The 27248-nt window shown below is 42.8% G+C and overlaps 1 protein-coding gene across 7 annotated transcripts in view; it reads right to left on the bottom strand.

The window, feature by feature from the left end:
* Nucleotides 1-1598: 1598 nt before the first annotated feature.
* The window catches only part of LOC122572290, a 182210-nt gene continuing 156560 nt past the window's right edge, over nt 1599-27248 (bottom strand). For all 7 annotated transcript variants that reach the window (XM_043737090.1, XM_043737086.1, XM_043737088.1 and 4 more), the window contains 7 exons: nt 26378-26766; nt 24111-24347; nt 18431-18610; nt 15009-15156; nt 13141-13410; nt 12270-12604; nt 1599-10062 (listed from right to left, as the gene is read on the bottom strand). In XM_043737090.1, the coding sequence (XP_043593025.1) occupies nt 9723-10062; nt 12270-12604; nt 13141-13410; nt 15009-15156; nt 18431-18610; nt 24111-24347; nt 26378-26766 (1899 nt within the window). In that variant the 3' untranslated portion in view covers nt 1599-9722. The remainder of the gene's footprint in view (nt 10063-12269; nt 12605-13140; nt 13411-15008; nt 15157-18430; nt 18611-24110; nt 24348-26377; nt 26767-27248) is intronic.

Below are 27248 nucleotides of genomic sequence, written 5' to 3'. Positions count from 1 at the left end.
ATGAACACAATAAAAGAATAACAAAAGAAATAAAAAGACCAATGGGAAGAGCAAAAGAATCACCAAAATCTTGCTTCTATGGATAAAGATACCACTCAAGTATATCGATTTTCATAAATATACTGAAGCTTAAAGCTAACTTCACAATTTAAAATTAAAACTCAAAAATCAGGTTTAAGAATAATATTTAAAACTAAAACTTAAAACAAAGAATAAGTTTCTTCGTGTTCCTCATCGAATAACAATGAAGTTTAAGATTAACTTAATCTAGATGTTGGAAGTAAAACCCATTTGAAAGTAAAGCTAAACTAGAGTTCTACCTCTATAGATATAGACCTTGGAGGTCTAATATCTAGATTAGATAGACACTAATCTAAGGTACATTAATTATTACGTTAACTATTTTAACTTTACGCTATTAACGGTGTTAATTCTTTTCGCTGTTTGTTAATAAACTTTAAAAATGATATGATCGATCGCAGTATCAAGATTGTTTTGATTTGCTACGTGAATTAATTGCAATGCGATGATAATTTCTTAATAGAAAAATCCATTATTTAGATATACTGTAATTAAAAGAAAAATAATATTTTTCAAATAAATTAGAAATGTTATTCATGTATAATTCATTCATATTATATTATTCAGAAATGTACTATTCATCACGTATACATTCCTTTACATATTTAAAACGAACAAAGCCAAGTCAAAAGTCATTTTTATTGGAACTACCGGTTTCACCTGCAATACGCATTTTAAGGCCCTGTGACCGGATTGAAAAAACTGGCCCAAACCAAAACTCAATACGTTGTTGATATTCATTTTTAATAAACCGTAACAGATATTTGTTCGCATATACAGTTGTGCACGAGGCTTTAAACTCGCCCAACTCTTGTATCGTCTTCGTCGCTCTCAAGTTGAACATTAATATTTACTTATGTTTGCTGCAACATATCGCGGAGGGCGTAAGAAACACTCTGATTTTTCTCCAGGTCGGTATTTCAGAACCTAAAACGTAATGTACCATCTAATGTCACGTCTGTCCTATTACTCAATGGTTACATTTTGTTTATTTGAGATTAGGTAACTATAGATGAGGTACAGAATAGACTTGCAATATTTTTCCGTGTTTCCTTACTTACCATTAAGTCATATGGTACCTTATCGATTCAGTATAGTACTGGCACGTACAACGCCAGTAAGACGATAGAATGTGTAATTAAATATCGCGATATTCGATTATTATCGATATAATCTTTGGCGGTCGATTTACGCGGGAATTCCACGAGCGATATTTTATCGTACGATATCGTTGTGATCGAGTACAATCATATGTCCATTTCGTTGTATAGGAAAACAGTGAAAGACATGGTCGTATCGGGATCGCACGGTAAAATATCGCTCATGTGCATTCAGTCCTTATAGTATCGAAAGCAACAGTTTTAAGAAGCTGGAAATGCAGCAAAAAGATCCGTTATCCAGAAGTTATTGAATCAAAGTTAAAATCAATCGTGTTCAAGATTTATATTCGCATCATTGAATATCTCTACAGGATTTGAAGTAACAAGATGGGATAAGGTAAGGATAAACAAGTCAAGCAATCTTCAAAATAATTTATTAAAAATGTCGCATACTCGATATTCGAATCGGTAATCAATAATGGTATAATTAGTAACTATATGCATGTCGTGTGAGCATGTTTCCGGAGGTTCTGTTGAAATTTTTTACGTCTGACGGTGATCGATCCTCTTTCATTCTCATTAACCATTCCATAGAAGTGTCTTTCAGACCAAACGATGCGATCTTATTAATGTTAATCAATCAATTATCACGTTTACGTTATGAATAGTAATAGCTGTTAAAGTTTCTCACTTTAAACGTCACAGTAATGTTTCACAATTTGGTGTAAAGTTCATTAATGCATTGAATTCATTTGTACGTCGAAAGTATCTTGTTAAGTGGGTAATGTAAGTACTCTTTCGTTTTACTTCACGTTCGATACATGTGATCGGCCTGATAGACGCATCTATAAACATTTTTAGGTAGTACATCTTCGTAAACATGTTTGGTGCACGAGCGCATGTGCACATATGTTATTGTCGGGCCTGTTCTTGATTCCACGCTCACCGTAAATTGGATAATTTATTCTTACATCGTAATGCATTTTTCCGTTTGTGTTTATGATTATTTTCTTGCAGTAATAGTGTCAGAAATCGAGAGTTTCGCTGTCTCGAGGTATTGAGTGTATATTCCTTGTTGCATAATTTTGTATATTCGTGCCGTGGGCGATGTGTTAAAAAAAATTAGCGAATCGTTTAACTTCTATGTTAAGCTTTCGAACAATTTGGGTGCAAACTGTCGAGCGAATAGAAAGAAAAGAATCATCGTGCATAGAAAAAAAGAACGTTGAATGTAAGTATATAAATACATACATATTTATCGCGATGCGAACGAATCATTCGAAGGGAATTTTAAACTCAAATATCGATATACCGACAGTCGGTAACATTCTGTCTCATATCAGATTCGCTCAACGTAGAATTATCGTACATTAGAAAGTTTGTTACCTATAACGTAGGAAAAAGTAAGACGAGGAAAGGAGGATATCGAATATCTTAAAAAAGAGAGTTACGCGAACGATTTACCAACTGCTATAAATGATCGTGTATGACTCTGCGTGAAAACGACAGAGAAAGCGATACTTAACTTGCTTACTCGTTAATTTTCATCGCTCGAAGCGATGATTATTGCGGGGCGCCGAAGCGTTTCAAACAATAAGCGTTTTCGGCAGTCTTCGGGAAGAGTTTGGGAACTCATACAACTTCTGTGCTACTAGATAAACCAGGCCTGTTCACAGGATACACTATAGCGTCCAAATCATTTCCCGCACTCTGTATCCATATAATTATCGTAGCATGTGAAAGTGCTGGATAATTCGATCGGTTAATTATATGTCGATTCTTCGACGAACAAAGTTAGAGCACAAAATGAGAAAACGATACCATTTCTAATTAAGGAACTAAGTTTCAGATACTAAGCAGAAACGTAGATGCGGAACTAGGATCTTGAATCTTGCTAGAGCTGTAGCTTCCAATTCTTTTTTCTCTTATTTTGTACTGTAAATTTATCCTCTAAAGTATCGACACTACACGATATGATTACTTTTACGCTATACTATTTTTTCGAGAAGATCACGAGACTATGACGAAGAATAAACGATTTGGGAATCCTATACGTGGACAGGCCTGAGATAAACGCTGTACAAGTCAGTTCGCGGAGTTTTACAAACTTCCTATTTACGTTACGCTTTCTCACTTTCCGGTTTTTCTTCCTTCTGTTTTACGGTCGTTCGTTCATTTATATCACGCCCTCTTTTCTTTTTACGTGCAACAGTTTATCGAGAAATCATTATTAAACTTAATCGTCTTGTGCAGTTTCTCGTTTCTTGCCATTATCGCTTCGGCAGCACTTACGCTTACTTATGTACATAGAACCGCGCAAATTTTTGTCGATTCGATGCGCGCCTACCGGAAGTCGCTTATACTCGTTACATCGTCGATTCGTTTGTTCTCGTTCGTGGTGTCTCAACGGAGACTGGTGTTAATCGAGGGGATAACAAGCGTTCTTTCGTTTCGTTTCTAATTAATTATTCCCTGACGATACTTACAATGATATATTGCAGACGGAATCAACGAAATACAAGCACACATCCGCCAGAATACGATCAAACGAATATATAGCTTTCTCTGTTAATCACTCGTAACATTTTAATATTTTTCATCAACGTAATCGTCAATTTCATATCGCAGGGATTCAAGTTGAAATATAAGACAAGTATCGTCAAAGCGCGAGGATAACACTTGCTCTTAAACGTCGACCTTCCGTTCCTTAATACCAGCGCGCTCATGGATATGATTTTATATCGTAATTAATAACGTCTAATCCTCTACATAGTTACTCGTTTAACTTAGATCATGATCTAGAATTAGTTAAAACTCGTACGTGTATTTTACCATTATTTACAATCGAGTCGTTCGTAGTCTATTTACACGCACACCCGTACGCGGCTATCGGCCTGTAATCGCTACGAATTCTCAAATTCAGAAGGTTACGTTTCAAAATTCAACGATTCGAACGATCCGAGAATCAAAGGGAAGAATATTCGAAGAAATTGACAACCCAGAATATTTCTTTTTACAAACATAACGTAATCTAAATACTTGAGCGTTTGAAAATATGGAAATTTAGACGAAAAGTTTCGTTCCCTAACATATTTATCATAGTTTCACTTCTCATTTTAACACGTTCGCTGCGTACGAAACACGTTCGAGTCGGTCTATACCTTCATTGTTATGTATCGTAACGATTTGAAGTGGCACGTGAATTGAAAATCCCGAAATTATGAAAAGGTATTTCATGCTAATTCCTGTTAAACGCGTATAATAAATAATGACAATTTTTATTAGCATACCTCACCGTACGAAAGGAAAAGTGGATGCAAAAAGCAGCGAACGTGTCAAGGCGAGAGTCGAACCGAATATCGGGAAATTCGCGGAATACCCTTTGGTCGAATCTATAGCCAAGTGGTAAACGCAGAGCCAGCATGGTGTTCAGAGGATATGAGTTACTAGAACCGGGTTGGTTTAACGTCGATGCGATTCCGCGGCCGATGCCCTGTCGCCGTGCGGGTGTTTCTAAACACGCGGGCCGCGTTTTCATGCGCGACGTCAATAAAGGTTCGCCGATAAATTGCACCGTGCGGCTGGTTCGTTTGCGTATGGGTTTGATCCGGTCGTGGCAATAAACCTTTACTGTCCTCGTGCACGTGAACAACGCGGCCCCATTAGGGAAAACGTACTTTTTTTCCCCCGCGCGTAATCTCGTTCATCGGCTGTCCGTATTCGATTCTCGTCTGGGAAGCTCGTGGTGGAATTTGAAATATTACGAATTCTGGCCGATTTATACTTTTGTGCGATTTTCCAGTTAACGGTTTATCGATATATACGACGAAGACGTTGTTTCCGTACGATAACGAGGAATCGTTGGACTCGCGTTATCCGTCGTTATTCGTCGAATAATTTGAAGAGAAGAGCGAAAAGAAGGAATCGATTTGGAAAATTAATAGCTCGACATCGGATTTGGACAAAAGTCGAAAACGAGTTATCTGCTCGAAGGTCGCGGAACAAATGATTTAACGGCGATATTTGTACGAGTATGCGTTTCGAAACGGTAAAGCGGAATGGTAAGGAACAAGTAGAAACAACGATCGATATCGAGAAGATTCTTAGAAAATTAGCTTCTATACCGCGTACAATCGAGCACGATGAACATAGTTACGCGCCGGAAACGGTGATTGGCGACGAAGCCGCGAGGTACAGCGATCGCGGAGGCTTCAGGCCTCTTACAGCGATCGTTTCGTCGCGATATTTTATCTCGTGAAAGTCACACTCGAGGGAAAAAGAGAACCGCACCGTTGATTAATCAGGCGGATTGTTTTTCTTCTTTTTTAATTTTTTCAAACCTATTGTCCGCGAGCACGCGACTCCTTTGTTTCCTTTTATCCGACCGATTCTCCGGAAGCTTAAGGTTCTTCGACCGGGGCGTAGGTGGCAACCAAAACGAGAACTCGGCCGTGAGCGATCGTCTGTTAATAAATCAAACAAGCTTCGCCATTCCGTGCGGAATCCTCTTGCGCACGGTTCACAGGACTTTTCGACGTTGTCCTTTTTTTCCTTTTCTCAGCTGCAGGATCTTCTCGGTTTCGTTCTATGTATTTTGTATACCGACTTCGTTTTATCGCGAATCTCTCTCTCTCTCTCTTCTTGTTTCTTTCTCGTTCGTTTTCTCGGACAGATTATTGCTATTTCGTGAAACGTTCGATACGAGCAACCGATTCGTCGTAAATGATCGAAATATCGGTGAAATTTGAAAGGTGATTATCTCTTCTTTGGCAGCCTTTTCGCGCGAAAGATTAGCGTCTGTTTTCTAAACGTGCGAAACGTTCCTTTTTCTTTCGTTCGATAATTTTTACTCTTCTAATGTCTGCGATCGGTGTCCGTTCTTCGCTGGTCGACCGAATCTCTCGAAAAATGCTTGAATCGCGTACAGATAAATGAAACGAAATGGCAGTGAACAGATATCACGTAACACTTTCGTCGTAAGAGCAACGATAGAACACGAAACTAAAGCGTCAGTCTTCGATTCTCTGGGGGTGTATCGCGGCGAACCGGAATCACGCGAGCAAACTGAACAATCGAGACTAAAGAAACCGTGGAAACTCTTCCTTCCCCATTTTGGCACGGCCAACTCCGGCGGTCGTACGAATTTATTGGTCCCCGCAACGCAAGAAACGCGAATGATACATCGATAAATCGAGGGTGGGAGGGGCGAGAAAATAATTGCAGAATGACAAGAATGGTTCGTTGCACGAGTTCGTTCTCGAGCGAGATCGACGGTTGTTCTCGCGTACAAGCGCCGCTTCATCGATTCGTATCGAGTGGAACGTGAGATAACGCGGCGAATGAACTATAATCAACTTCGGCATGAAATAAAGCACGCGTGCGTTTTCCTATATACTTTTTTTATCGTCCCAGTGGACAAGTCTTCTCGTAAGGACGAAATCCGGTGACAACTCGACGAGAAATTTCCTCCGTTCCCTCTTTTCTTTGCATCGTCGCGTCGATGTGGACGCGTCGGCCGACGTTGCCGCCCCGTACGCGGAGGAATTCTTCAAAATTACTATAAAATCTTTCGAACCACTTAGACCTAAAGAACTGTACGGCCGAAATATCGAACGAATCGCGCGATTTCGTCGAACTTTACTTTGATTTTGTTCGTTTGCCGAGAATTATTCGCGCGGAGGGAGTGTCCGATGAGCCGATGAACGCCGCCGATGTGGCTCGTCGGCGGCTCGTTCAAAGCATATAGAATTGATAAATCGAGTGAAAAAGATGCGATTCCACGCGGAATACGTTAACGATTGTCTTTTCATGAACGTATAATGGAGGGCCGGTTACCGAACGGTCGTCGATTGTGGCTTTCGTAGCGCAGACGTCCCGTCCATTTTCCTTCACCGAGCGATGTGGTTGACGTGCACGCTGAACACAGCGGGAAACGATGGCGGTGCTTTCAGTTAGCTGACCGGTCGTTAGTCTTTTTCTTGGGTCGTTTTCGGTTTGCCTCTGGTTCCCTTCGCTTCGCCTCGTATCTTCCGTCGGCTTTGTTCGTTCGTTTTTGCTTCTGCGCTTCGCGAGCTCTACGCTTATCGGCTAGTAGTAAAGCGGTTTCGAACGGGTCTCCGTTCGCAGCGATCCATTACGAAAGAACAGAAGAGCGGAAGAAAATTATCGCGTTGCTCGATTCTTAAATTGCATTCGATGCAATTGAAAAGTTGAAAGTTGAGTACAACTTTCGAACTCGAAACGATCGTTGAAGTCCCTTCATCTATCGTTCTACCATTAGATTTATAGCAATTAAAATTGCGAATAAGTGGGCAAAATTTCCAAGGTCAAGTATACTTTCGATCAAAGTCGCGTCTTCCTTGACGCGCAGCCGGTGATATAATTCGATATTTGACATGCGAAAAGCGCGAAAGCTGCGAACGGACACGCGTGCACGAACGTGTCGTGTTACCCGATACAAATAGATAAATAATCAGTTATGTACAAGTATGAACATGGTGTACAAGTTATGGCGTCGGGTGCCGTCGCGGCGCCAATTCTACGAGCCGAAAAAGAATTCATCGCTTCCTTCCTGGCGCTTACGTCGATTCTCGTCGCCGACGACCCCTTTGGCCAGGGTGTAACAATCATTATTAAACGGAGCACAGCTCCGTGAAAAACAGCATTATATATATCACATAATTTCAGGCTACCATACTTCTACGTCATTTTATTCGTACTCGTTCTTCCCGAAGTCGTCTTATCGCTAGTGTGACAGTATCATTAAGTCGTCTAAACGGTAATCACTCGAAACATTTGGTCAGTATCTATAGTTCCCGGATAGGCTTACTATCCACACTGTTCCATCGTGATCAACGTCGATCATCCTAAGTCGAATCATCTTCGTAGATCTTTCTGGCGTAAACGCTTCTTTTTCCCGGTAACAAAATTTCAAAGACGATAGTTTCTGCCCACTTCTCTACGAATTGCTCGAATAGACGTGCCAAACTCGCGTATAGAATTCGAAAAACTCTTTTCCTTTCGCTCGCGAAAGGACAAAGGGAGAGCGAGATCATTTGATTTTTCTGCTCTCATTGTCCCCTGTTGACGTTGACATAGTCGATAGAGATGACAAAGTTTCGCTCTCTTCTCAAAGACAGAGTCTCTATCGATTCGACGAAAAAAGAAGAAGAAGAAAAGAAAAAAAAAAAAGAAAAAAAGAACCAGAGACGAAAATTTCATGGTTACCATCGATTTACGCGAATCACGATGAAAGCAGCGGTAGTTCATCCGAACACGCGCGACTTCGACCGAGCGTTTTACAGAGGATCTCGCGCGCTTACCAAAAGGGAGCATGAGAGCGGAGGAGAGAGAGGAGCCATTGGCTCGTGCTTAAAACCGCGTCTTCCGTCCTCATCGAGACATCACCTCGACGGACGATCGAACGACCATAGTGCGAGTATTTCTTGTTGGTTCCCTGCTCGATGCCACGGACCGACATCTTCTTCTTCTCTTCGTTGGGTCGGCGTTTAATCGAGCGCAAAGTCCAACAGAATTTCAGGCTCCTCTACCATGCCAATACGTACGATCCAGGTATCGATCGATCGGCCATCGTTCGATCTACCGATGGGTCGATATCATCTGGTCGTGGGAGACAAAAAGTTAGCTACGCTACCAGCGAAACGATATCACTAGGATCTCATTACTTATTGTCCTTGTTCAAGCAACTCGATTCCTCGAGTTTCGATGACTTTCTAACCGAGAAATCCTCGGAAATGCGTCGCCCTGTGCTCTCGGCGCAAATAATAACCAACTCGGAGGAATGGACCGGGGCTGTTCAAGTTCTCGATCAACGTACGCGATACTTTTTGAACCAATCGACGAAAGATAGCGAACGAAGGCGATCGAAGAAAGCACGCGAGAAGGAACCAAGGCACGCGAGGTGCTCGGCAACTTATTCCGTTTAATCTGGATTACGAAAAAGACAAAGACTCCATTCTCGCGGTCTCATGATTCTCGCGTTCTCGATACAGAAAAATCCAAGAACGCTCTAAAATATCAGAAGTCAAAGCCAAAGGAAGCCTTAAAGAGTCAGAAAATACAGAAACGGATATGGCAAATATCAACAGCTCTGGTCCATCCTCCTAAAACATCTACAAGCATCTATCCCGGAGTCCGCGCGTCTGTCGTCGAAGCTGCCTTTGAAATGCCCAGGATCCGAGCCGATTCTCACTCAACCAAAGACGCCAAAAGAAGCGCGCAAACACCGTGGACCTATCCGTGTAGGAGAAAGAAAGCGCAAGCCGGTGCAGGTCATCGAGCAGCGAACCGTCCTTTTGGAGCAGAGTCTAGGTCTCCTGCGAAGTATACCGGTAGCAGAGCAGTTCTGCGCGTTACGCGGAGGCGGGCGTCGTCGTGGCGCCGGAACGGGCGTCCCCTTCAAGAGGACGCGAAATGGGACGCGACGACGCCACGACGAGCGACGAATGGGACGACCGTGGGCGATCGTCACACGGTGGTCACCCGGTCGACCTCGACGTATCGCACAGAACTGTCGCTGTGTCAGCAAATCACTTCCTTCCCGTCGATGATCGCCGTCTCCGAGGAGATGCTCTTCAGCCGGTGTTGCGATATTGATCGGTTCGCCCGTTGCCTGCAGATCCGCCAGATCACGAAGCAGATCACGCCGATGATCGTGACGATCGCGAGGATGCCGATGGCCAGGTGCAGAGGCGGCAGCTGCAGGAGGACCGAGCAGTGGGTCAGAGCCTCGTCGTAGCCCGATGGACAATGGGAGATCCCGTCGCACCACAGCGACGCGTTTATGCACGCGTCCAGCTCGGGGCACCGCTGCTCGCAGTCGCGTGGCATCTGCAGCCCTGCGCTTGACGTCACCGATGGTCTGCGCCGAAAAGTTGAGAATAGAGTTAGGAATCTCGGTGGATATCTTTCTGAAGACGCTTAAGCGTCGAATAGCTGTGAACATTTCTTACGTTGTGTATTACCGTGCAGAGGCGAGGAAGGATGACTAGGTAAATGAGCGGTCTACTTATTTTTGACGAACCGAACGGTACGGTTATAAAGATAAGCACGCGTATTAGCCGAAAGTGTCACGTACAATGGCGGACAAAAGAAAGTTTATAAAATGAGAGGTAAAAGAAGATATCAGAACTTTACCGAATGGATTTATATTTAATAGGTAATTAAATAATTAATTAAATATTTATATTTAAGACGTAATACTACTTCCAATATTGTATATGATACGTATATGGAAGCGGTACATTGTAATCCTGTTAAGGAAAGCGGTAAAGATATCTTCGCCGCTTTAGAATGTATACACTAAAATTCATAGTGTACACAAGTAAAATCTATAGCCTGACGGCGAGCGATAGAGAGCTGTGCTTCCTGTGTGCCGGCCAACTTCTCATCTTTCTACAGTACATCGTGTGCTATTCGAAAGTAAAGTCATCGTTTCATTAGGAAGTTACGTTCCAGACGCGTAAAATAAAGAAAAGATCCTTCAACTTTAATCAAGAAGATTCTCGATTAAATTCCGAGGATAGTACCTTAGCAGTTGTTAAGAAGATTAAAGACTTTCTAAATGAGTTTTTGGTTTTAAGCGAAGGGAAGATACTTTCCTTTAATGCTTTTGCAGTGAAATCTTTTTGAATTGTTCTAGTAGAAGACGAGGGAACCAAAAAGACATTTGGCACTTTCCTAAGCGGATTCGGTGAAGTACAGTTACAGCGGATAAGCAATGGGAGAAGTAGCGAAATTTTGGAAACAACGTGCTAAAAGGAGGAAAGATCGTCGAGATTGGTTGTTAAGAGAGCTAACGATTTATTAGCACTTTCCAGAATGGGATTTTAGTATCAGAAGCAGAGGGCGAAGGGAAGATGTTTGGCATTTTTCCCAGTGAAATTTTGGGAACGTTGTTTTAAGGAAACCAGAGATTCCGTGCCACTTGACCAAACGAGTTTCTAAGAGCTTTAACAGAAAGACGAACGAAGAATTGTTCGAGGTTTTTCCGAGTGTGTGGAATGTGAAATGGTGGCTACTTCTTCTCTGTCGCGTTTTCGAACAAGATCTTAGAACTAGCGTTTTGTCAGGTGAAACGGGGGATCAGTGACGACTTTCTGAATGAGATACTGTCGGTGCTTTTTGTAGATACTCCGGCGAATCGAGGGCAAGGCTCTTGGCGAGGTTCAAAGGTAACGTGAAAGGACAGATTACTGCTTAGGTTCCTCGTTCAGGATCGTTCATGCGAAAGAACGAAGATAACCAAGAGGTATCTATCGCTAAATACGCGGAGGGAGTAGCTGTGTAAATGTTGTTTCATCAAGGATCTACATGATCAACCCATTCGAGGTTGATGTCTAATTAAAATATGAATTTCTTCGTACGACACAAACAGCGTATTATCAGTAAGAGTCAATTGGATATGTACTGCACGACGCTCTTAGTTTGATCGCATCGTTGGGTATGCACCGTGATACACGTAGGTACAAGAAGCAATATGGTTTCAAATGGGTTATTGGTTAATTTAGAACGTTGACTGCCACGATGATCATCGGTGACTCGGGGTATATTAGATTTTTTAGAACGATTAAAATAAGATAAATTCCATGAACCGGCAAACTTTCAACGATGCGAATAACTTGGATAAGATGGTCGGAGAAGAGCGTTCAAACACGATATAATATTTTGGAAAAATCAAATTGTATAGTATCGTATATCTCAATCCAAAATAACTATACATCGACAAAATGTACATATATACGACTTGTACGAGGTAAGCTGCCGCCCGTATGTCGTTCAGACTGAGGACTGTGCGCCCCGCTGCTTAGGCTGACCTCCTTTCGTTCGTGTAAGGAGGTTTGCACGCGTGCAAGGATATTCCGGCCGATTTTTAATTGTTAATAACTAAAAAACAAGATCGAAAACGCAATTTTTTCATTCTTGATTTTTGTCTTATTTCAGCGTCAAGAATCACCTTCTAAATTGTGGAAAATCTGTAGCCGAACATCCTGTATATAAAATTCGTATGGCAGTCAACGTGTTAGAGGATTTGTAAAGAAAATAAGAAAGATATTTCGAATTACCAACCTTCTAGTGAGCTCGAGCCAGGTGACCGTGTAGGTTTCCGGTTCCTTGACGATAAATTCGACGGCTATAGTCCTGATGGGGTCTTGGCCCGGTGCTAGGATCATCGCGTTGCTGCTGACGGCCCAGCCGTCACTGAAAACCTCGACCACGTGGTGACTCGATTCCGCAGGTGGTTTCGGGCACACCGACACGTGGATAGCGCCACCGGTGTGCACTACGATCCGGTTCTTCGTCGCACATTTGCTCGTGTTCGACATTATCGTGCCGTGCATTTTCACGTAGAGATATTGGTTCGGCCCTGGGTCGATCAGCCATGGGTGCTTCTCGCAGTTTTTCTGAAAATAATCCACCGGGAACTCTTCGATTTCAAGTACGGCATGCCCGAGTTATTTCGGCGAATATTTATTTCGTAAAACGAAAGTTCCTCTCCCTTCGTAGAAGAGTGGACAATTTTGAGAAAGTTCGAGTTCCACGATTCGAGCGATTGGAACTTTCGTTGCCATAGTCGTAGCCAGCCATTCAATTTGTCCTCTGTTACAGTAAATTAATTTTATGTCACGGAGCTCTTAGAAGGTAATCCTCAATTTGAGACCACACGAAAGCAAATCTAAGCGATCTGCCACAGGCTTCCGATATACTTCGTGTCTAAAACTCTCCTTGAACCTCTCGTAACAATGTTCAATGTGGAAAGTACGATTTCTATTTTTCGCGACGAAAAGAATGGAAAAACGGATTTGTTCGTTTGATTTTCTTAAAGAATGGCTAAGACACGAGAAGTAATTAAAGTCGATACGTATAGACTTCGCATGGAACGCGTCGATCCAAGCTTCTTCGTCTGTTTCAAATTTCTCTAAAGCCATAAAAGTCTCACCTCATCCTCGTCTATAACCGGCACCTTATACTTGATCTCTCCGGATGGTCCCCTCACTCTTCGCTTCTGCATGCAAGGGCTGGTCTTGATGAAGTCCCAGGTTCCCTCGAAGAACAAATTATTATAGTCATCCAACGCGTCCATAGACCTGACGGTGAAGTGTACCTCGACTATATTCGAGGTGGACTTGACGTTCATCGGTAGGGATCGATTGGAGCAGAGGCAATCCCGTTGGACAGGCGGAGCGTTCGGCCATGGAAGATCGAGCACCTGTAGATATCGAGCATGATTCGGTCTCCGGGGTCGCTTACGAATTAATTAGTCGACAGATTATTATAATTGCCACGGTGACGAACAAACGCGATCGGAGAACATTAGCGTTTGTAATTGCGCTTTAAATTCACGGACACGAGCCCGTGCCCCTCATAAATCCTGCGATCGATAACAAAATGGAACGAATGGCGGAGCGGGAAAATGGCCGATGACGGTGACACGGTTTCGCCGCTCGATCGGAATTTCAGATTTATTTTGGTCACGCGAACGTTCGTTCGCCTCGGTTCGATTGTCGTGCATCCCTTCGCGATCACACCGCCGTTTACACGCCGAATTTCTGATAAAGTTTTAATGAAAACGCGGTCTCGTTAATTACAGCCTTTGCCCTCGCGCGATCGCCAACGGCGCAACTATCGACGGAGATTCTTTCGATCGTGGCTGGCAAACTTTAAATTAAAATCGTTGCTCGCTTGCCGCCGTGCTCCGGTCTTTCGACCGAATTAGTAGCGTCTTGGGAATTTATTATCCAATTAGTAAATCGCCCGATTATTATTCGCCTTTGATTCAATTTTACGGATTAACCGCGTTACAGATATCTCTGGGACCTTAAGGAATTTTGTAAATTTAACTCGAATGGGAATACGAATGTTCGATCTTCGAATATCGTTTACTCCGATTCTGTGATTAATCTTTAAACAAAACTGTATGACGTTATGATCGCTTGCGTTTATACGAACAACGGCAGGCTTACAGCTTTGTCGGAACCGTGCAGTTGTTCGTCGGGTTAACAACTGTATTCAGGAAAGATGAATGGCCCTTCTAGTGCTCTCGTGTCGCGCAAATATAAAATGGAGCAATGCCTGTTCGAAGTTGGTTCGAAGATTAATTGGAACATGCGACTCTGGCTCGTTATTACACGCGGGAAAAAGGGTGTGAAACGAAGAATCTGAAGCGCTTCAATGCGCTTTTAATGACCGTACAAAGGAAAAGGATATCGAACTAGCGAATAAACCACGACCTGTAAGTACAATACGTACGTCGAAAGATATTACGAGCGATAAACCCTTCCCTTCAAAATTATGCAACTCGTATTGAAAACGCGCTGAATACAAAATGACAAGGAAAATTGAGAAACTGAATACAATTTCGCAATTCACGCGTCTTTGTCCAGAGATTCCCTCCAAGGTGCGATCCAACGTATTCACGTCCGACGTCCTCTTATCTCCAAAAACTATCTTACGCCAGAGGTAGCGGAAGTCTTGAAGGAACGGATAGAAATCTCGAATCGTTTAAAGCGAAAGTTTCTTATTCTCTCTGCGTAATTCTGTTACGTTCTCCTCTAAATTAATTTATTTTCTAAACGTTCTAACACTCCTCTATATTTTCTCAATGACTTGCAAACGCCTGTTTTATTTCACAATAATTTTTCTACGACTCGTGCGTTATCGCAATCGTTGGTAGTCAAAGTCACGCGTATACACACGTGACACTCGTGGTGAAAGCGTCGTGAAAATCGTCTTTTCCCCGGAAAGTACGCATAAGACTCTTATTCGAGATTTTCATTGAAATTTTAGAAACGTCGTCGTACGACTCACCTTCACGGAGAAGCTGTCCGATCCGACGCAGAGCAGCCGATTAAAGTCCGGGCTGGAGACGCTGCGGCACGTCCGGTTTCCATTCAACAGCTTGTTGAACCGCAGCTTCACGATCTCGTCGTGCTCGCCCTCGAATCTGTACACGCAGCTGGAAAATCCGTTGTAGCCTGCACTCGTGTCACTTAATCGAATTTACATGGCCGGTCGGCCACGCAAAGGAATCGCTTTCCCGATCGATACCACGTCGAGGAAATTACGAGGAGGAAAGTGACCGGTCAACGACGTTTCTCCTTCGTTAATTGACCAGCGGTCAAAGCAATCATCGGTTTCTATTCCTTTGCAAACTTCGCGCACTCATATCGAGCATTATCTCGACCAAGTTTTGCCTATTTTGCTTTGTTTGTTAATGTCGTTAATGGTATTGCGCGGTTTTGAAGTTCTAATAGATAAATAGAAAGCGGTAACATAAGGAAGTATAGCGGCGTGCAAAAGTATCCGGCCAGATAGATTTTTCGCTCTATCGCCCTAAAAAAGCGGTATTTTAAAAAAGTTTCGGCAATATTATACGATTAACGTAACAGCGTGTGTGTTAGTTTAGTTAGTTTTTTTTTTTAGTTAGCTTTTCCTTCTACTTGTCATACTCCGACATCCTCGATGTTATTTAAAATTCTTTCCGCCCTGTCACCTTTTGAAAAAATTATCTGGCTGTGAATTTTTCCACGCCACCGTATATCTGGCGAGTGTTCGGGACAATTTTTCCAATTTTTCCCAGCGATGGGTAGTAACGATCCAGATTGCAGGAGAAAATAAAACGATCTAGGGCAATTCCTCTGCATTCTATAAACGTAAAAGATATCGATAGAAAATTCAAAATTTTGCAACTTTGAAGGAGATATCGCGTCGAGAGAAGTTCTAGAGAAAAACCCAATTCACCCTCGAAATATTACAACTCTCTCTCTCTCTCTCTCTTTCTTTCTAGAAAAAAAAAGAACAAATTGTACAAGTGTCTCGTGCAGTGCTTCCGAGATAGTTTTACAACATTCTACTGGCCGCTATGTTTTGTCCCTCTCTCCAGACAACGAGTGTCGCGTAATCATAATTACGAACAAAGTAAACGAGCAAGCGATACAGCCTGTCCACGCGTGGAGCAGCAGTGGAATTCTATTTGAACAGCAAATAACGACGCGAGCGACGATCGATGGGAAAAACCGGGTTGCATTTATATACGATAACGACCGGGCCACCCCTTATGAACGAAGACTTTCCAAAGTAGGTGTAGTCACGGTCGTGCGAAAAGAGAAAGGACCAGCCGCGAAGACGTAAAGTCCATTTTATGGCCCTATAAAACAGGACGTCCGGCTTTAATGGCCGGCCAAGGGAACTTTCGGCGGGATACGATCGATGAACGGTAGCGGAATTGGAGAGTTGTTCTCGCGAGGTCGAAAGCAAACGGCGAAATTCAGTGTTAGTAGGACTTTCGACGATGTTTGTGCTTCCTTTTGGGAGTTTTGTTGATTGAGGTGGAGTTTAGAGGAAGCGGAGGAGGTTCGAAGGGTAAATAGAGGGAAATCTGTAATAGGGGAGGTTGGCAAGGTTCTTGTACGACTGTTTCGAGGGCTGAGAGAAATCTAGAAGAATGGAAGAGAGAGGAAGATCGTAGCGGAAGAACAGGTGTTGTCGATTTGCTCAAGTTTACCAGGTGATTTGGAGAAATTTTAAAGAGGAGACGTCTTTATTTTACTTCGTCTGTATTACTTCGAGGAAGTTTGTTAAGATTGTTAAGCTCGTGAAGTTGCAGCAGATAGGAAGAAGCTGTAGACGCTATTTGTAGCACATGGAAGTCTCAGCCGCGTACACTTTGATACCCGTCTTTTCCCTCGTTAAACATCTTTCGACCTCGCGATTCCCGAAACGTTGGTCGGTTATATCTCCAGACGAGTCTAGATATATTGTAGGAGGAATGAAATGATGCAGCAGCAGTCAGAAAATAATCGCGTTTGACGAAGAGCGATCTACTGTGACGACACTGTCGAAGGTATTCTAAGAAAAGAAGACTCTTCCTCTTTCTCTTTTCCTCCCTCGATACCGAACAGGGTCGAGGAACTTCACGAGAGGTGACGAGACGCGGAGCGAAACTCTAAAAAAAAAAGGAAAAGAAAAGAAGGGAGAGGGGCGAAGAAAAGAAGAAAAAGACGCGCACACTTTCGTCGCGATGCACAAAGGGTCTATTTACGGCTGGCTATCGCTTCTGCAGGTGAAACAAAGAGGCGAGCTACTGACGTGCGTCTCATTCGAAATCGCGGAATCGTTTGCGCGTAAAAGGAGCACCGTTCAAGCCGGATGCGGCCGACGGAAAGAGAAAGAGTTTGTCCTCGTTAGATCGTCCCGTCATTTTCTCCGGGTAGCCCTTTAAATGGACAGATCGTCGATTGAAACATCGCGCGTCTTGCTTCTCTCCTTAACACTTTACCCACCGATAGTCTATTAATCGGTCTTTTGTCGCCAACGCTTACCAACCGATGGTCTATCAATCGGTTTTTCGTCGCCGACAATCTTTTTTATTATTTGAGCAGTAATTTGTTATTTAGTACAAAGGTACCTTGCTCAGTTGCGTCAGTTGCGTTGCTTTGTAAGCTGCCACAGTTTTATACCAATTTAAAAAACTTACCGTTCGCGATGAACGAAACAAAAGAATGGTATTGGAGAGTCTAAACCGAAACGGAGCCGGCGCCAGGGAGAATCTGCGCCTGAGATTCTGCACGGTCGAACGTGCGTATGCTGTTGAATCGCTAGCGGTCGGTAAAGTGTTAACTTTTACATATTCCCATGGGACGAACCTGACTTCGTTGCCCCTACCATCGTTAAACACACGATTATCGTTGCTATAACGCTTTACTGTACCCTTTTACGTTCGTCTATCTATTTGGAATTAATAGTTACGCAAGACTCAAGATGCGGTAGAAAGCTACAGGTATAAAGATGACGAGTATTTTTAACAAAGCGACAGTCGTTTGGATCTTCTGAATTCTTCAGAGTACTCCCGGAGTAAATTCTCTATTCGATATCCAATACTTTTTAGATAACATCGAGAGGCGGAAGCGACAGAATTATTGTTCTATTTCTCGTCAGAGGAAAAAGGCATCCAAGATTTTATCTACTCGTGATCATTTCCTCATCCACGAATTTATTTTCCCAATTTTCCTGCCTAGTTCTTTGTTTATAATTTAAAATTTTTCTCTTTCATATAGGAACAACGATGAGAAGACAAAGAGCAGGAATTGCCCCGAGCGACGTAAATCCTCGTCGAGGCTATAGCTGACGTTCAGTGGCCCCGATCTTCGTCTTTCACCATGGCCTTAAGGACATTACGGTATCGAGAAAGCGTCTGGAACAATAGTTAAGTGGCGGTAAGGTGGACTCACCTCATATTTTTCGTGCCGCCACGGCCATAAAGGAAAATGTCGCGTGGCGCCTGGAATCTACGATCGGGATAATGATCTCGATTGCGGCTGTAGAAGATCCTCGAACACGGCCCGCTCCCGTAAGGATCGCCGTCCTGGTGTAGATCCACGAATTCGTAGAGCGCGCGAAAATTTACTGGCCTGTGGAATGGAGAAAAATTTCGTCATCGGTATGCGTCTGAAGCTTGTTAAAGGTACGTGGAACGTCGAGTCTCGACAATTTGAAAATTTTCACTGATCTTTTTATATATACATAGAGTAGATTGGGTCGAGTAACAAATTCATCGGCGTATTTCACCGGCGCGTGGATTTTCGAAAATGTTATGAGTATTATTCGAAGAATGTAAAAATACCTGTCGGAATTTTCCGATAGGAGATTTCTAGAAAACTGAAATACATCGCTTCTCGATCAGATAGATTTTATCGCATTCGTTTAACCAAATATGAACGAACTTATGACTCGACCTAATAAAATATACGCTTCCATGTAAAAACATTGTGCAATTCGTTCCTTTCGAAAATTTCTTATTATTGTACGATAACTATAATTATCGGAAAGGTGAATGCAACTCGTGCCGGGTACAAAGACCGCACTACACGTCTCTAGTATATAGAGAACATCCTCATCATCGTGATCGCGATCGTAATAGTATGGACGCGCTAAAAATACGGGATTATTCATCGAAACGCGTAACAGGTCATCAACGTTCGATACTATAGAGAGGAATTATCCCTCGCAGGTTGTCGACGTCTGTCGCTTATCGAAGCACGTCGCAAAAGGGGTTATTTACATTTTATTTTTCACTGCAAGCTCGACACGAAGACCGCGTATTCGAGCGTGATAGCCGCACGGAACGCGGATGCGTCGCACGGTCTAGTTAATCCTTTCCGCATGAAACGACCCTCCCTTTCCCCTAGCTTTATTAACTCGTTAAACGAGGCGATTCCTCGATCATCACCGCCCCCTTGTGCGGCCAATTAAAAAATGACTCGTGCTCGCAAACGCGAGTCCCGATGCTTTTCTTTTTATCCAGATTCGCTCGATTTAATTGAACTCCCTCGGTCGAGCTTGTATAATGGCATATCGGAAAGGCGTTTCCAACGATGCGATCGCAAAGGGCGAAGGGATGAACAAGGCTCTTCGCAATGGGGATGAAAGTTACTCGGGTTAGGTTGCTCTTTTCCTTCTTTCTTCCCGAGAGAGTTTAGAAATTTGTTTGTCTTGTAGGGTAATCGCAATTTTCAGTTTATCGAATCATAAATATCACGACACTGGTCGCATCTCTGTTAAAAAGATCCAACGATCTTTGCTTTACTTCGTATTTTATATTATAATTTCTTTTCTTATATTTAACATTATTAAGAACGGTATTTAACATTTAAAAGAATAAAATATGGAATACAATCTTTTCATTGAAGGTTTAGTGTTCGAGAAGATCGCGTTTGGACATTTATCAAGTATGCTTGAACGTGGCTAATTATTCGACTGTATATGAGTAAACGATCAATAGGATGTTATTGTAGAAACGAAAGTAAGCGATAAATATAAAATACAATTTTTCCGTTCGAGGTTTTATTTTGTTCAGTTAAGAATCGATCTGGTACTTACATGTGTATGATAAATTGACAAATTTATTTTTTCGGAAACCAAGTGTCTTGAGAAAAAATTGTAGTCTGCATTTTCGACTTATTTTCACACGCAGAACGACCTCCTGTCGATCATTTAATCCTGTCCAGTCCGGAATTGGCCATGTTCAAATATACTTGATCAATTTTCAAACTCGATTTTCTCGTAAACCAAGTCTTAAATGAAACAATTTTATTCCACATTTTCGTCTTATTTTTTCATATAGAGTCACTTCGTGCTCGCTTCTACGTGTTATTCGATCACGTCGCGTATGTATATATATGACGAATGAAATGACAGATTTATAATAGCAATAGCTGCCGGCCTGCGGCAGTATTTGAGTTAACGATCGCTAACTCTCCGTTTGAACACCCTTTAGGAATTGAATTTCAAAAAACTTGCTTTGCTTCGATATGTGTTTGTTTATTTTTAATGAACAGTTCATACGCCGATTTTCGCGTTTCTGATTTTAGCGAATAGAGAGGCGCGTTTATCCTTTGAGAAAAAAGCATGACCCTTCTGCGTCCTCCACCAAGGGGTGAGTTTCGAACAACGCTCCAACGCGTGTTTATTTTTAATAGAGAGTTCGCATGTCGAATTTTACGTCCCCAACTTTAGCAACTCGTGGGAGATGGATATCCCATAATAAAAAATTGTATCTCCATTTTACCCTTCTTGGTTCTGTACGAAAACCTCTTCGTATCCCATGGCTACCTCCCAAGAGAAGTATACTGTCCAAATTTCACGTTTGTGAGTATAATAGCTTGAGCTGGGTGTGTCGATGAGTGTATCAGTTATTTTTGCATTTATATGTATGTATATGTCGGAGATGAAAGGACATCGGGACCTTGCGTTTGAAACGTTTGGGAAGGTCCCCGATACTTCAGTCCAGACTTTTTATTATAGCTGCACCCAAATAATAAAACTGAGGAATAGTTGTTTATGTTCTAATCCGAGTATGGGTGCTCGAGGTTTATGACAGTGGGCTTGGGCTCGAAGTGACATAACGTGTCACTGAACGTAGCCACGGTCACGGGAAGGACGTGTAGCTAACAGAGGTATGGAATAATTATATAGCTCTCCTTAAAAACAAAGATTGGGTTCCACTTGGACTACGGGTCAGTTCATTCGGATAAGTTTTACTTGTACGTTGAGTCACACCAGCATCGTGTATCACATCGCATTCGTCATCCCGTTGACCGTGGATTCGTTATCGAACCTAAATTCATTGTCACCGACATCTCGATCGTCCAATGGCCGTTATTACTTGACACACTCTGTAATAATCACATTTGTATCAGTAAATATCATCCCTAGTACGGCACAACGATGGCCAATTCACGTGAAGGTTCACTATACGCCCTAAATTCCAATGATAACCCGACATATATATATATGTCGGAGAAAGCTTTGAAGTATGGGCGTCCGATGAACCTTCACTCGAATTGACCATCGTGGTTATGTATTCTCGCTGATCGTTATTAGTTCCGACGTGATGATTACAAGAGGTTACAGGTAATGACGGCAATCGGAAAAACGAGAAATCGATGATAATGAACTTAGGTTCGATACGAATCCACGGCCACGGGAAGACGAATCCGATATGATACACGATCCTGGTGTGACTCCACGTACTAATTGTAATGACTCTCTCAATAACTAACTCCATAACTTTTTCGATACCTAACTAACTTCCAGTACAAATGTAACTGCCCTTACATAGTCCCCTCCCCACTTCTCGGGTCAATCTTTGTTTTTAAGGAGAGCTGCATAATTATTCCATACCTCTGTTGTTACATGTCCGTCCCGTGACCGCGGCTACGTTCGGCGACTCATTATGTCACCTCGAGCCCAAGCCCATCGTCATAAACCCTGAGTACACATAATCGGATTAGCGTCTTACAACTATTTCCTATTTTTATTGCTTAAGGGTAGCTACAATAAAAGTCCGGGCTAGAGTATTGGAGATTTTCCTAATCACTCCAAAAGAAAGGCCCCGATGTCCTTTCATCTCCGACATATATAAAATAAAAACAACAAAGAGCATGCAGTTTGTACTAAATATCAGCTGGTATCTTAATACTTGTAGCCGACACTGTATACACGTGACGCGCTCTGGTAAAATGAGGTTAACACGCGAAAAGGACTCTCCGAGATAAACGCGTTTAAAGTTACGCACTCCGCGGTAAGTTCGTCTGCTTCGTTTTCAGCTATTTTAGGCCTTCGAGAAGGAAAGGGTAGAGGAAGGTAGCCTTTCTACCTCTTAAAAGAAGATAGTTGATTTCTTCACTTTTTAAAGATGTTTTGTAATTTTTCTTAACGCAATGAATACTTGTCTACTATTGTTATCAATATACGACGTTAATTGTTAACTTGCGAAGTCGATAATTATTCTAGAAAATTGGCTTGGTGCTTTTCCTCAGGAAATAACACGAGAAAGTCGAAACGATCTTAATTGACTTTTCAACGCTTTAAACCCTTTCCTTGCCAGACCACGTCACATATTTCTTCGTTCACGTGCCATTTCGATTTCTTTGGTGAAATTCTTCTACTTCGGTTGCCGGTGTTTCTACAGTTATTAACTGATATCGGCGTTGTTATAAATCAAATTCGATATATCGGCACGAAGGGAAACGAAATAATTAGAAAACGTAATTGCGAAGGAAACACTGCGACAGCTGTTTGTTCCAGGATTGACTTTCAATTCACAGAGAAATTTCTAAAGACCCGGGCTCCATGGAATCTGAGCGTTTCAGTGACTTGCAACGGAGCGGTCGACGCGCAGGAAAAATCGCTTCTTATAAATAACTGATATTGGGAGAACCGTGGCGGAGAAACGGAAGAAAAGAGGTTGACGACGGGAGGTCGGTAGCGAAAACGTGCAAGTGCGGCAGATATTGCGCTGCGTCGCCATAAAACCTCCGCATTCCTCGCGTGTAACGTTCTGTATCGATTCCACGAGCTCCATGTCACGAGCAAATTTCGTCTGAATTTATATTCAAAGCTTTCCACCCCTTGAGCGCGCAGAAAGGGAGGAAAAAAAAACGAGGAAAAGGAAAGAGTAGCACGACATCTCGAAATACCGGAACTTCGACCTCTGATTTCTCGAGGAAGCCGGTTCTACGCGAAATATACGTCTCTGTTCAAAATCTTCGTTTCAAGTTCCGATCTTAATTTGCCTCGAGAAGTTTCGTTCCCTTTGACTTAAACATCGGTCGATCGAAAGAAACGATTACTCGACGTTTCATCGAGCGAAGGATTAAAGGTTCTCTTCTTTCTCGTCATGGATTATCAGTCCGCGATAATCTTTGCTTCCCATTATCGAAGATTAAAGATATCGAATAAAACGCGTGAAAAATTCACCTCGCACGAAAATATCCAATAGCTTCGATTTGTAGGTATTAATCTTCTACGATACTATGTGACTAATCTCTAATCTGGCCATGTTTCCTGTGTTATTTTCTTTCATCCCTACGTTATCTTATCGCTGCAAATAATTCGTTCGTAATAGTTATTTATTAAACCGCGGATATTAATGTAATTTAAATACAAACTGTTTTTCTACTTATCTTTACGCGTTATGCCGTACCGTGTAAACTTTCGCGCTCTGAAATATGCTACAGATGTACAAACAGTTGCTCTCGCGTATCGCAACCAAAAGGAAGTTCACAATTGTGGAAGATTAAACAAGATATCTAAAGGATTCGTTCTCTAATCACCGATCGTTGTCGATAATTTTCGAGAAGCTCGGGAAAAGTCGGGGCCAATAAAAGCTCGTTTCCCGCGGATATTCCTGGCGAAATCTCATTACATCGCCGCTCGAGAGAAAACATAATACGCGGCCGTGTCGATCGATAACGCTCACGTGAAACAACGTCGAACAAAACGGCACGCGGCCTGTGTAATTGAAACGGAAACCGCTTTTCTGCCCCCGTCCCTCTCCCCTTCTCTTCGTTCATCCCCATTTCGTTTTCCCTCTTACCCCCCCGTATCGCGCAATCGAGTTACACTCGCCTGAGAGCCGTTGACTCGACCATCCGCATCTCGATGGTCAAACTGCTTCCGCTGGATACGAAGCTCTCGCCAAGGGAACAGGGGCGACTGGTGTTCTGTAGGATGGCGTGGTCGCAGGTTCGCGGCACCTTGTCCTTGCAATAACGCGCCAACAGGGTGGTGTTTCCAGCGGGGCGGGCTGCCTGAGGGTGCGATGGCTCGGCCGATCTGTCTCCGTGACGTTGGTGTTCTTTCTCGCTGTTCGAGATGGATTATGTTTGAGAGATCGAAACAGATTAAAGTAGCTCGGGGCGTGGATAAAACGGGTGGCGTCTGTGCGATGAAATTTGGAAGAGAGAAGGGCGACGATAGAATCTTCGCGAATAACGCGTCACGTGAGCTTTACGAGAGACTCGTCTAATTGGAAATCCTTTTTATTGATGCGAACCATGCTGCGTTCTTTCGGTCATTCCCGATGTAATTGTATTTCTTTGAAAAATATCTCAGGTTTGAACGAAATACGAGAAAGCCATCGTCGATGCGTACGATTTCTCGTTTCAATATTGTCTTAAATTGATCTTGTTGAACGATTATAAATCGTAGTGAAAGGAAAGTTAAAGGATGTTCGAGATGCGTCTAAAGATTGGAGAATCGTTGCAGCGTCAATTTTCTCGTTAATCTCGTCATTTTCCTCGTATCCACTTTGACATATCGTAACGAAATGAAGATCGTTATCTAAGACGAGATTAAGATAAGAAACGCGGGACACCGATCTACGGTTCATGGGCGAATCTACTTTCCACTAATTTCCGAGCTTCAAACACCGACGGTCTACCTATAAATCATCCGATTCGCTGTATAGAAATTTCTGAACCGAGGGACAAGTTACCCGAAACCTCTTTACATAACCCAAACCCCCTTCCAAACTCTCGGACAAGAAAAACCAAACTACATCCAGGCAAGAAGATCTGTTAACAGCATGGCGTAACAAGAAAGCAAACTCAACTAAACAGAAGCAAACACGAGGATCCCGCGGTTTAGCCATTGGTTGTGCAGTATATAAAAGCAGCGCAGACTCTGCTACAGTAGAGTTCACGAATTTTGGACAGACAGGAAGAACTCGACGATCTTTTTCTCGCGTGCGGTTCGCGTGGAAGAAATAGAACGTGGTTATAGACTCGACAAACGTTCGAGCATTTTGACGAGGGAATTTCGACAGATCCAAGGAAACGGCAGCTGTGAGAAATACAGTTTGACGTTTCAAGAAAAACTGAGACCACGTAAGCGGTTCCCCGAGTCGTTACGTTGATTGATATTTGAAGCTTTACGAGTTGATCATATCGCAAAAGCTATTAATATCTTAACTTTGGTTCAATTATTATTGGAAAACGTAGAATGCTACCTGTAAGCCATATGTCACTGCATCAATCGATGTTCCGCAAGGAGAACCGACGGATTAAAGGTCTCTGTTTTGTGTTTGTCAGAGGTCGATTCCTATTTTCACGAGTCCTCTGGGAAATGGCGTCTCCACGGATCCGATGCCATCGATGATACCGGTGAGAAAAGTTGCGCGGACATCAACTGGCAATAACCGTGATGTTCTTGATTTAGGACTCGACTTTGTACGCTAACATATATCCAATCAAGCAAAATATCTTAAAAATCATTTTAGTCCGAATCGTACATGGCTGCATCCCTGAATGTTACTGCACAGACGGATTCGTGGCTGCCTTGTATTTCAATTTAACATCTCGCTATATTTCTTCCAGCGAACGTTTCGCATGAAGTTCTATGGTTACAGTGGATGTGTGCTCCAATAAACTGTCGTTCCGACGAACGAAACATCCAACCACCGAAGTGCATATACATAGTCATAAGTAGGTCGCGGATTTTTACGCGTTTCCAGGAAATTTAAAGTTGAAAAAATGCACAAAATGTGCACGATGTTCAAACATATACGAAATATTCGAAATACATGGTGTCCCAGTATTGATGATACAGTCGCGAAGCGGCTGATTGTAAATAAGAAAATAAGTCGAATATAAAATCAGGAATTTTCACGAAAGCGCGTAGTTTAGTCATAAGATTGTTCTGGCGTATCCATGGGAACACGTATCCACTATAATCGTAGTCTTGCTCGAAGAACATTCGAGTCACTGAGTCCCTCGTCAGGAACTCGAACGAAACACGAAGACGAGGATCGGTTTTCCGGAAAAACCAGCGTAACAAGCGGAAGCTCGTCGGCTCTAACGAGACATTCGCGATTAATCAAAGGGGATTAAACCGACCAGGCAAGATCGTAGCACTCGGAGAGTGGCATCATCTCGCCGTCCCACACCATAAGGGTGGTGGAGCAGTCCTCGTCGCTGCTCGACAAGCTGGTGCCTACGTGGAACTTGAGGATGGACAGCCAGACGCGGAACTGTGGCTGCGGTGGTCGCGGTGCCGGTCTCCTCCACACGGTTCCCGGCCTCTGCTCTGGAAACTTGGGCAAAGGACGCGGTGGCGTTGGACTTGGAAGCGCCGGCCCAGCGCCGCGAAGATGATACAGGCACGTGCTGTTCCGTGGCAAGGAATGCCGTGGAGATGCGAGCACACCACCCCCGCTGCCCTGCAGCCAGAACTCGCAATGCTTGTTCTTCGCGTACGTCGGCGAGTCGGCGTCCACGAACTTCACCTGCAAGCACAGTTCGTTGGGAAAAAACGAGATAGGAACCAGAGGAAAAACGGAAGAATTGTTACGGTCTTGTAGACGTTCCAAGGTTTATACTTTAATTTCTCGAATTATTACGGATAAAAGAGGGAATTAACGTTGGAAACTCAAGGATAACCTACGTTGTACCAGGCACATCAGAACTTCGACGGTTTATCGTTTGAGTATATCGCTCGAGTTTGTTCTACTTCAGCAGCGATAGTTGTTGCCGTTCCAACAGGAATTCAAGTTTTTAGACGATTAGCTACTACGTGGGAAACAAAGGAACTTATTAATCCTTATAAATGTTTATAGAAAAGAAAGTAAACAGATAAAAAAGGATGATAGAAGAAAGGGTACAATACGAGTTTTAAAATTCGTTACTCAGTTCTAAAGGAATTCATCAACATTAACGTCTCTTAACTCGTTAGAAAAAAGGAAGAAATGAGAGGAAAAAAGGGAGGAAA

The sequence above is a fragment of the Bombus pyrosoma genome, linkage group LG11, assembly GCF_014825855.1.
Source record: "Bombus pyrosoma isolate SC7728 linkage group LG11, ASM1482585v1, whole genome shotgun sequence".
Taxonomy (NCBI): domain Eukaryota; kingdom Metazoa; phylum Arthropoda; class Insecta; order Hymenoptera; family Apidae; genus Bombus; species Bombus pyrosoma.
Note: the sequence above shows the minus strand (reverse complement) of the source record. Positions and strands in the feature narration are given on the sequence as shown.